Source organism: Pan paniscus, chromosome 3, assembly GCF_029289425.2.
Source record: "Pan paniscus chromosome 3, NHGRI_mPanPan1-v2.0_pri, whole genome shotgun sequence".
NCBI classification, from domain to species: Eukaryota; Metazoa; Chordata; class Mammalia; order Primates; family Hominidae; genus Pan; species Pan paniscus.
In genome coordinates, this window is record NC_073252.2 from 86,087,049 (window position 1) to 86,099,158 (window position 12,110).

Genomic DNA, 12,110 nt, shown 5'->3' on the forward strand with positions numbered 1-12,110 from the left:
TTGCCTGGGCTTGACTTAGGACTTTTCAACTTTGCAATGGTATGAAAGCCACACGCATTCAGTAGTACCATACTTTGAGTACCATACCACCATTCTCTTTTTCACATTCAGTATTCAATGAATTCGAGATTAGCTGTAGAGATAAAAAGGCCCCATTTTTGCCTCACAGCTCTTACAACTCCTTAGCTTCCACTGACACCCACTGCACCCATTCTGGCTTATGCATAGGGCATTTTCCAAAGTAACCCACCTCAGGATTGGTCAAGATGCCCCTGATAATACTGCAGTATTTTCCAAATCTTAGCAAGGAAATAATCTGTGTGACCTCTGGCCGGTTGCAGTCTCTGAAACACAGGTTTCCCCATTTGGAAAATGAAAAAGATGAAACAGCTTGAGGTTTTCCAAACAGCACACCGCCAAGCCTCTCATCATTGAGCGGATGCTTCAGAATTTGGTGCCTGACAAAGGGAGCCAAGTGAGAGCCTGCATCCTCACTTTGATCAAAGCAGCACCGCTTCCAAGTGTCATTTAGCAGAGGCCCATATACAAATGGTCTCCGAATTGCGAGGGCTTGACTTAGGGCTTTTTAACTTTGCAATGGTACAAAAGCCATGCACATTCAGTAGAACTAGACTTTGAGTATCATACCAACATTCTGTTTTTCACTTTCAGTATTCAATAGATTACAGAGATATTCAACACTTTAATATAAAATCGGCTTTGTGTTAGGGGATTTCGAACTGCAGGGTATGTCAGTGTCCTGAGCGCATTTTTAGGCTAGGCTAAGCTATTATATTCTGTAGGTTCGATGCATTAAGTGTATTTTTGACTTACAATATGGGTTTACTGGAAGGTAACGCCATCGTAAGTCGAGGACCATCTGTAAGCTGTTCTATGGGGCTCAGGTGTGGAAGGATGACTCTGCAGCTAAAAAATGATCTGAAGATCAGGTGATGTTAATGGGCTCACTTAGTTCTACTTGTGCTTCTGATATTTAGGTGGATACAAAATACAACGCATGGCTTTGAACGCAACAGTTACCCAGTGATTGAATGAAGATCAAATTATAACAATGGAAGTTAGTGAGCCTTAACTTCTTATTGCAATCCTAAGTAGGTGCTATATTTCCCAAAGAATTACCTAGAATTTCCAGCTTACCTCTGACACAAGGGAGAAAAAAGGTAATACTTTCCTTCCTATTATAGGCATTCTAGATGACCACTGATTCTTATCAGGCAAGCTCTGGAAATTCCACCCTATGTAATCACAAAGAAATGTGCCAGCCTGGGCAACCAAGTGAGACCTTGTCTCTACAAAAAAATTAGCCAGGTGTGGTGGTGTGCACCTATAGTCCCAGCTACTCGGGAGGCTGAGGTGGGAGGATCACTGGAGCCTGGGAGATGGAAGCTGCAGTGAGCTGTGACTGAGCCACTGCACTAAAGAACAGAGTGAGACGCTGAAAAAAAGAAAGGAAGGAAGGAAGGAAGGGAGGGAAAGAAAGAAATTTGAAGGTTTATAGTTTAGAAAACAAGAGTTACTTTGATTTAGAGTATCATTGTGTTCATATTGCTAAGTGGAGGGAAAAAAGTAGTCTACAAGTCAACATGCAAGTCAACCATTTATTTAAAGTATGTATACAAACAGGCTGCAAGCCACATGGTAGCTATGTCTGGTGGGGTTCAAGGCCAGGATCTTTAGTCCACAGAAGATAAACACAAGCCCATAAGGGTGGGACACTGCTATCTCCTGCATTGTCTTGGTGAAGGTGAGCTGGAGCAACTATTCAGGTTAGCTTGACACACAAATCCCTATGGATGTCGTAGACATTGTTGCATTGGTCTTAAATCCCAATTCTGTGTTTACCAAGGAACCCTCTGATCTCAGTTTCACACCTGAGACAATAATGTAACAAGATAATGTCCACATTAACACTTTACTATTTAAATGAGCGATTTGGTGCTCTGGGTTACACATCCTTGGTGGGATCACTGGTGTTAATTGATTACTCAGAGAATAGCCACCCTTTTGGATGCACTAAAAAGAAAAATTTCAGGCCAAGTGTGGTCTTAACACCTGTAATCCCAGCACTTTGGGAGGCTGAGGTGGGTGGATCACCTGAGGCCAGGAGTTTGAGACCAGCCTGGCCAACATGGTGTAACCTCGTCTTTACTAAAAATACAAAAATTAGCTAGGCGTGGTGGCACACACCTGTAGTCCCAGCTACTCAGGAGGCTGAGGCAGGGGAATCACCTGAACCTGGGAGGCTGAGGTTGCGGTAAGCCAAGATCGCACCACTGCACTCCAGCCTGAGACAGAGTGAGACTCCGTCTCAAAAACAAACAATTCCTGAACATGAAAAAAAAAAAAAAAGACAGGCTCTCCCACAAGCCCCGAGGCCAGAAGTTTCCATCTCAACTGATATCAGCCTCTCTTACCCCTCTTACCACACTAACTGCCACCACACAGGACTGAGTGTACTCAGGACAACCTTGAAACTAATGCCAGATGCAGAAACCCACTTTTCGCCTTTTGTCAAAGCAGGGCAGAGAGGTAGGGGAGAGAATGAAGTATCAGGAAGCACTGTGTTTGTTCTATTAAGAAGAAACAGGATTTCAATATAATATCTTGAAAATTAAAATTACAACAAATTTCTTAGAACTTTGGTTTATCAGCATATTAGCATATTGACACGGTCTCACATGAAGCAGGAACAACTGTCTACAGGAGGTATCTCTGCAAATGATGGCCTCTGGGCCAGATCTGGTGTTCCCTGGCTGTGATGTACAGCCCCCCTGCTAAGTAGAGTTTTTACATTGCCGAAAAATGGTTTTTAACTTTTTTTATAAAGTTGTTTTTTAAAAGAGGCAAATAGAAAAAAAAGACCCTGAGAGAGAAAGTATCAGGCCCTTCTCAGAAAGTTTGTCAACCCCTGGTTTACAGGAATAATGAACTCTCCTCCGTCCTGCCTCCACCAACCAAAACAAAGTCTTAAAAAAAAAAAAATACACATGACCAACCAGAAGCACAGGTGGAAAGATGACTTTTTGAACAAAAGACTACCCTCCCCTCCTTGATCTTAGCAACTTTAGTCTGAATTTGCATGACAGAAGATTCAAATTTTTGTAATAAATCAAAATAAATAAATTATAGGGTTGCACTGAGAAATTTAGTGGACATTGAAAAAGTCAAATTGGCTGGCTGCTCTTCTTGAAGGTAGTTGAAAAAAAAACAATTTAATGTAAATATCCATGCATGCACAGAACTTTAAAGGTAGAAGAAACTCTCATTTTACAGATGCATAAAGGAATTTGGGGAATGTAAGGTTCTATGAAAACAAAGAACATGAAATGAAAAAAAAAGTATTAAGAATTAGTTAGTCCTTTTGATATCCATGTGAGGTAGGGAGAGCAATATTCCCAGCATAAGCACAAAAATCATCAAACCAGGACACTAAAAATAATTAAAGAGATGGATATAATTACATAACTTTGAAAACATGTATTTCTTGATTGCATATTTGCTTTATGTCTATATTGATAGACACAGAAGATGTATTTACTCAAACCTTATTTTTAAAATATCTTTCAGAATGCACCATAAGAAACTTGTTTGGATTATATTTTTGTGCATGCACAAAAAAAGGGCTGCAATATGAAGTATTTTTTTTTACTATGAATACCAGACAAAAGTTTTTAAAACACTGTAATGACTTGCAGGTGTTGTCAAGCCAATGACCTGTTATAATCCTACTGCTACATCCAAAAGAAAAGTTCTTTAGACACAGTACAGTGAGGTATCATAAAACACTATATATTGCCACTAAAGAATGCAAAGCAATATAGATAGTATACATTTATAGTATAAACAGTATAAATAGCAACTTATATTCATTTAACTGAGATTTCTTTTATGTTAAACCACATTAATTCGTCTCCATTATAGATTAGTTCTAACATCCAGGAAAATAAAATCAAAAGAATATATATATATATAAAACATAAAATGAGCACATAAAATTTACCATCTTAACCATTTTAAAATTAAGGAACATTTTTAAAAGTGTGGTTTATTTTCTTATAAAGTAGAAATTTACTTAAGGATATAGATACCCATTATAAGATATAAATTATATATAGGATATAATATATATAGAGGATATAAAAATACAGAGAATATATATAATATACATATAATATATATGGATATCTATATCCTTAAGTACATTTCTACTTTATAAGAAAATAAACCATACTTTAAAAAAAGTTCCTGGCCAGGCGCGCTGGCTCAGGCCTGTAATCCCAGCACTTTGGGAGGCCGAAGCGGGTGGATCACGAGGTCAGGAGATGGAGACCATCCTGACTAACACAGTGAAACCCTGTCTCTACAAAAAATACAAAAAAAAAAAAAAAATTAGCCGGGCATGGTAGCGGGAGCCTGTAGTCCCAGCTATTACAGGCTGAGGCAGGAGAATGGCATGAACCCGGGAGGCGGAGCTTGCAGTGAGCCGAGATCGCGCCACTGCACCACAGCCTGGGCGACAAAGCGAGACTCTATCTCAAAAAAAAAAAAAAAAGTTCCTTAATTTTAAAATGGTTAAGATGGTAAATTTCATGTTATCTGGTTCCTACCACAACAAAAGCATATAAAGGCAATTTTAATATAAAAAGAGAATACATAAAATAGGATATAATTAAATTCTCATTTAAAAAGTTAATAATTTTTGCTGTTTTGTTTCTTTTGAAGTATATTTTGTGTAAAAAGTATAGATAGATAGAACTGTAAGGCACAGGTATGTGAAAAGCAGGAATTATACCAAGAACAGGAAAAACTGATTAATCTTCCTGATCACATAACCAAGAAAAAAGATAATGTGTTCCAAGATGACGCATTAATCAAATGTCATCCAAAAAGAAAAAAGTTCAAAGATAAAAATATAATGCCATGTTCCCAAATTGATGTTGTGACAGAATGTCAGGGCACCCACTGACAAACTAAATGAATTCCAAGGTGACCAGTGTCAGGGCGTCTATACACCATGATGCCCCAGCTCAGTTAACTCCTGTAAGTGTTGAAAAGTATTTACTTTTAAAAAAGAGGGCTAGATGAAATGTGGTCTCCTGAATGGAATCCTAGAACAATGAAAGAATATTAGTGGAAAAGTGGTGAAATCTGAATATTGTGTGCAGTTTAATTAACAGTGATTGTACCAATGTTAACTTCTTAGCTTTGACAAATGCACCTTGCTATATAAAATGTTAACATTAAGGGAAGCTGAGCAAAGAGTAGACAGGAACTTTCCTCACTATCTTTGCAACTTTTCTGTCAATCTAAAATTATTTCCAAATTAAAAGTTTATTAAAAAGTGGGGAGATAATTAAGTATCAACCTATGCACACAGAAACACAACACTTGGCTGTAGCAATGTTCTCATAACAGCAACAGAGGGAAATACATCAAGTGTCATTTCAAAAATAACCCAGGGGTAAGGAAGGAAGTAGTGACTGGGAGAGTGGCTGAGTGGGCTTTTGTGTGCTACAGTCTTCTATTTCTTGACCTGAATTGGTGGTTGCACATGTGTGTTCATTTTAATTCACTGAACTATATTTTTTGGTACATTACACTTCAACTAAAAAAATAAAATTAAAACACTTCCCTATTACTGATGAAGGTTAGAATGAAGAGAACATAAGGTATATAAGTAGGAAAGAAAACCTATGTAGGGACAGATGTAATAGTTATGAAATCCTAAGTAAAATTTTCAGAACTTGGAAATTACCAAATCCAGGAGTGGTCAGATTCCTTTATGAAGGTAGATCTGGAGATACTTAGGCCAGATTTTTGTATTTTAGCAAAGTTCCTCAGATGATTCTGACGCACACCTGGATTATAAACCACTGAACTACCCCAAGAAGGTTACGTGACCTCCCAGAGCTAGAATGTTCCAGAAATGGTGCAAGAATTCTATTACTGGACTCCTGGCCCTCTACTCTACCTACAGTTCCAAACCCTCAGCAAAGATTCCTGAGATATTATACCACTAGAGAGAAATATCAGTAAGTTCTATTAACTTTAATGTGCTTATCAAAAAGATTTTTTTTCTATCACGGTGGCTTTTTTTACCCTATAAGACAGAATCTTTTTTCCAACATATTTTCAATTTTACATTTCCAGTATAGCATTAATACATTTGTCATTTATTAAATAATGGCAAACCATAGCATCATAAAGTATTAAGACTGAAGGGCTACTAACCTACCTATTCATTTTAAAGATGAGGAAACAAATGCCAGAGACAGTAATAACTTGTCAGGAGTTTCCAGAATTCAATTCTCCTTTTTTAGATTAATAAGTTAGACCAGATTTCTTCCCCATGGTTACTGTCTGAGGACATTAACTAATATGCGATACATGATGTCTTAGGTTCTTTCATGTTTAATTCAGTTTGTTGTGATTTCTAAAAATGTATCTCTTTAAAACAATTGCTGCTGTGCAACAGTGTGATGGCAAGGGAACAGAAAACAACAAAAAAACTTGATTGAATACTTCAATCAAAGTGCTTCTTTTTTATGTGAGGATAAATCATACTGAATTAAGGGGAAATTTAAGAATATTTTTTAAGAAATAACAATTTCAGGTAGGCAATTGTGAGGAAAATAACAATCATACAAGCCAAGGCCACGTGATTCTTCCACAAGCCCCAGGGTGAGAGATCGATGCCCTGCTTTACCAAATATTCTTCGCCAGTACATCTGAAATTAAACAGAAAAAGAATATAACTTCATTCCTAGCATCCGTCAAATGTTACTAAGTATATCCACTGTTCCTTAAAGGAGGCTAAAATTGAACCAAGCCTTTAATAATTACCCCTTCAGATGTCATAGCTAACAGTCATTGTGTGTTTACAATTTTGCTAGACACTAACAAGCAACATGGACTTAACTTAGTTAATTCCTAAAACAATCCAATGTGATAGACATTGTACACACTTAAAAGATGAGGGGACTAACGTTTAAGGAACTTGACCAGGTTTACAGAGTCATATTTTGAATCACCAAGTTTTTAGCCTACTCAAATTTATTGGTTTCCAAATCTGTAATGCTGCTCTCTCCAAAGGGCAGAAATATTTATCAAGTAATAGTTCCCTTATCCCTGATAAAGAAAATATCCGCTTAAACAGATGACACCTGTGACCCTTACTAAGATGATCAAAGCTCTTACAGTACTCTTTACTCTTACAAATAGCCATAAAAAACAACACAGGTTAAGAATTCCAAAACCAGGAAAAGAGGTGTGCATGGGTTTCCTGCCAAAGTCAGGTTCTGTCAGCTCTTACACCAAGACTGTGAGGAGCATCACAGATACTCAGGTACAAGACATTCCCAGCAAACTCAGCTATCAGGTTTAAGCCTTAAGTGGCAGCTAGAGTTGAGTAGGATGAAATCCCTGCCACAGGTTAGGAAATCATCTTGTATTAAAAAGAGCTTGGACAGCCACAGTTACTGCCTGATACCATTTTTGTGCAACTCTTGGGAATTCAGCAATTCCAAAAACATACATAGCGTCTCTTTTACTATAAGAATAGCTTCCTCCTGGCCGGGTGCAATGGCTCACGCCTGTAATCCCAGCACTTTGGGAGGCCAAGGCAGGTGGATCACGAGGTCAGGAGACGAGACCATCCTGGCTAACAGGGTGAAACTCCATCTCTACTAAAAATACAAAAAATTAGCCAGGTGTGGTGGTGGGCGCCTGTAATCCCAGCTACTCAGGAGGCTGAGGCAGGAGAATGGCGTCAACCCGGGAGGTGGAGCGTGCAGTGAGCGGACATCGTGCCACTGCACTCCAGCCTCGGCGACAGAGCGAGACTCCGTTTCAAAAAAAAAAAAAAAAAGGGAATATCTTCCTCCTTTGTCTACTGAGGATGAAGCCTCATCTTCCGTCACCATGAAGCCCATGGTGGTTCCTCCTTATCTGGTCCCATTTTTCCCATCCACTTCATCCTGACCACCCTGATCAAGCCAAAAGAGAGGGACAGAATAAAGAAAACCTCTCTGTATAGAGGATTTCCTGTGGACAATTCAAAAGAGTAATTTGTCCTGTTATTCAGAATTATTTATATTCTATCTTGAACATTCAGGAGATTGAGGATAATATCAACATTCTCTTTTCTCTCATTAATTTATGTATCAAAATCAAACCATTAGCAATCATAGAAAAGGAACGTGTTACTAAATTCTTAAAACAATATTATCTAGTGTTATTAGAATCTGTTTTAACATTATGTGAAAACGGGGTTTTTTCTCAACTTATTCAAGTGTTTCTTGTTTTTTTAGAGGATAAATCGATTGATAGGGAGTATTCCAAGTTAATTTAAAAACAACAACACATGACTATGCGGCCTTTGATTTCATGATGTCTTCCAAATGCATGAGGCAGTGGAAGTGCCAGGATCTTGGCAGGGAAATGTTCACTTTCTTTGTGCTATTGCTGCCTATTTCACTCTTACTACTGTCCGTGCGTTGGGCTCAGAAGTATCCGTGAGTTCAGGGACCCATAGATTTCATATAATCCATACAGTTCAGGAACCATAAGCCCTTGATAAAATATCAAAGCACCTCACTTCAATCTCAAATGCTCTGAAAACCAAGAATTCAAACCCACAATCAAAATATCAAAAGGATCTTTTAAAAGGCCCAAAACAATACGAAACAAACGTAAGAAACATTGCTGCACGTTAAAGACAATTTTTACTGCAGCAGAATACTGAGGGGTTGTGCCACATGTTCACATGCATTCGCGCACAACTCACTTTATGGATGAGAAAACGTAGGCTCGGAAAAATTCAGTGCCCCTGGAAGGTCTCATACAGATCTAAGCCCAGTAGCCTTTATACATCACACCATGGTAGTAACAAAACCCGTTTTGACACTGAACAAAAACTTACGTTGCATAGTTACAAGGATTGTTTCCTGTTGCATTGAGTCCTGGGCAGAAGTTTTGTCCCAAAAATTCATTATGCTGCAAAGCCTATAACACAAGTGGGAGCAGGGCAAGGTAAACCGTTTTAAATTTCAAGAAGTTTCCAAAGAGTTATCACAATCATGCCCTCTGAGTTTAATCTTTATTGTTATTTCTAAAAACATATTCACAGTCTTTGTCTCACCAAACCAACTAATGTTATTTTCCCTGGCAATCAAGAAACCTAGGGTTGGGATTTTGGCTTCCAATACAAAAGAAGTAAAGTATTTTGCCAAAGCGGGAGACCTCTGGCTATATTACACCATAGCTCCTTCCTCCTTCTCTCCCCAATTTTGTAACTCCATAAACATTCTAATTAAAATGATACAGTGGTGCTCAATGAGTATTGTTAATTTACAGTGACAATCTTTCGTTCTTGTTTGTTTTCATTAGAACCAGTTGTAATTCTTGGACGTTAGAAGCTTGGTTATACTATATTAAGACACGGATAGTTTACTTTGGAGTTAATGAGCTTGCAAAAGCCAATATGACTATGCTTATTATATGGTCTTTGCTCTTCTAATTTTCCTTTCATTATAAACATATGTATTCTAGTCTCCCATCCTCTCATTTATTTCCTTATTGAACTGAAATGCAACAATATGTTTTTCATCAATTAGCCAATCTTTCTCCTTTACTAGGAGGTATCTCCCCACTCTTCAGCCCTTTAAAGGATGACTGAGGAAAATAGCAAATGACTCCCCAGCCTTGTGTTAACCAAGGCTAACAGAAAATTCTCATTCCTTGCTCCTAAAAGGGAGTTTCTGGATGGGATACTTTCACAGCTCATGATCAGGGAAATGAGATGAGGACGCTTGATTTCCATTGTTCCTAGTTTGGGAATGCAGTCACAGTGACAGACAAGGAAGACATACCGTAAATCCATATCGTGGAATGCTGAAGTACTGAAGCCATGACAGCCAAGATGCAATGGTTGTGAGATTGACCAACAGACCTGAAAAAATCTACAAAAAGCAAATACTAAGAGTCAGGCCTGCTTGAGTAATTTCATGCAGAATTCTAGAGAATACCCTCTTCAAGTCCCTATCACTTTGTAAGTATTTCTTTTAAAATCAACTCTTTCTTGAAGTTCTTCCCACTTACTCTAGACACTCACTAAACTCTTCTCCTCTGCATGTGCACATCTCTATATAGCTGAAGTCATTTACGGTTTTAAAGGAAGAACAAAATATCTAATACATATTAGATATTCCATTTAATCGGAAGATCCTCAATTGTCAAGACTATGTACTCAACTTTATTTGTAACTGCACACAATGGAAGGTCAAGAAGCACTGACTATTCTAATGATACAACCACTATGTGTGCTCACCAATACACCTGGCATTGGAAGAATCTATACCAGATAAATCCTGAGCATCACACGCCCACTGCACCTCACATGATAAGATCTGTTATTTACAAAGGTTTGCAGTCTATATCCATATGACTTTAGCAAGGATATGAGGTTCTGAATGCAGACTTAACATAACCCAAAGTCTAGAACTGATACAGAGTATAATGTAGTGAGAGGTGGAGTATAAACAGGATCAGTGCTATCATTTAAAGCTGCCAAAAAGCAATAGCGCAATGGAGATGCCGGGAAGACCTGCTGAAGATTGACAAGAGAACTAATTGCCACCACAAGCATACTGGTATATGCATAACAATGATGATGTTGCTGGTATGACAATATATATTCAGACTTGACCTGACCAAGTGCTTAGCATATAACACAGCATCTCTGAGTAAAATACAGTTTTATGACTAGTTTTTAATGTTCTGTGTAGAAATCTTTAAATAATAATAAATCAAACAAAACATTTGTATTTGCTGGATGACAGTATGGGAAATATAAACATGCCTATCACTTCCTCATTAATGTTTGCATTGGTAGTTTTCAAATCCAGAAATGGAAGAATTAAACTATGGCAAGAGTTTGTGCTAATTATTTTTATTTAAAGGCATCTACTCCTACTCTAGCAGACAGGACATGTTCCTGTCAAGTATGATGTTGAAGGGGAAAAAAATGTAACTGGTTTCATTCACCTGTTGATTCCTCTATGTGCAAAATTTAGGGGCATGTAAGATTAGGATTAAGTAACCATTAAAAAAAAAAAGATAAGCAGAAACACATTGAATGTCAGGAACGAAACCCAGAAAGGAGGTACTTAGTAGTGTGTGAACTCTGCAATTTTCCAATATTTTTAAAACACTCTTTTTCAAAATACGAGAGGGAACCAAAATAGACTACTCAAACCATATTCTGTTCTGCTTCTTATGAGGCTTAGTATGTGTCTTGGAAAACAGTATTATAAATCCAACCAAACTATCTCTGCTGGTGGGTAAACAAGCTAGCAGTTCAATGCTGTATGTGGGAACTTTAAAACATAAATTAAAAATGTAAAAAAAAAATAAACTAGCAGTTCTCTAATGCCAGCATGAAAGTCGGGCAAATAATCTGTAATTCTCAAGAGAATCTGCCGATCAAATGTCTTCTGGTTTTTGAAATTCCAATTTATTAAGGTTTCATAATAGGTCACAAAGAAACGCCTTTTAAAAGCTCATTAGTAACAATATTAACTAAAATTATTGGTACTTCATTAGAACAGTAGCAAAAAAGGTCGGATAAGGGCAAAGAGGAAAGTTAGTATATTCTCTAGCATAATCTATTCCAGTAGATGGCCTTAAGTAAAGCAGAGCCCCATTTACAGAATCCTCAAAACAGGTTTTACATGACAGGTGAATGTGCAGGAAGAAATGAAGGAAAAAAACAATTCCTTATCAGAGCAAACACAGTTCAGACTCACCATCATAAACACAAAACAGATGGTCATGAGAAGTGTTGCTACAGAAACCACACTCTGACCTGCTGCTATGGCCAGTGCCATGGAACTGGCTGAATAAGCCACCATCATAAGGGTAAACATCATAACGAAGAAGGCGTCTGCCTTTGGCTTCAATCCTTAGTCAGAAAGAGAAGAAGTAGTTAACCCAACTGCCTAGGTCACCGTATGTTTGGGATTGCTTATTGTGCAAATTTAACACTAATATTTTGAGAAACTAATATTAGAATGAAAAAAAGTCATCCACTC

At 37.7% G+C, this 12,110-nt stretch overlaps 1 protein-coding gene across 5 annotated transcripts in view; it reads right to left on the reverse strand.

Moving 5' to 3' along the window:
- Positions 1 to 6,054: 6,054 nt before the first annotated feature.
- ABCG2 (ATP binding cassette subfamily G member 2 (JR blood group)) overlaps positions 6,055 to 12,110 on the reverse strand; it is a 143,511-nt gene continuing 137,455 nt past the window's right edge. For 4 of the 5 annotated variants that reach the window (XM_055111612.2, XM_003811274.6, XM_055111613.2 and 1 more), the window contains 4 exons: positions 11,826 to 11,980; positions 9,891 to 9,980; positions 8,942 to 9,024; positions 6,055 to 6,749 (listed from right to left, as the gene is read on the reverse strand). In XM_055111612.2, the coding sequence (XP_054967587.2) occupies positions 6,602 to 6,749; positions 8,942 to 9,024; positions 9,891 to 9,980; positions 11,826 to 11,980 (476 nt within the window). In that variant the 3' untranslated portion in view covers positions 6,055 to 6,601. The remainder of the gene's footprint in view (positions 6,750 to 8,941; positions 9,025 to 9,890; positions 9,981 to 11,825; positions 11,981 to 12,110) is intronic. The other variant, XM_055111614.2, reaches the window with a different exon arrangement.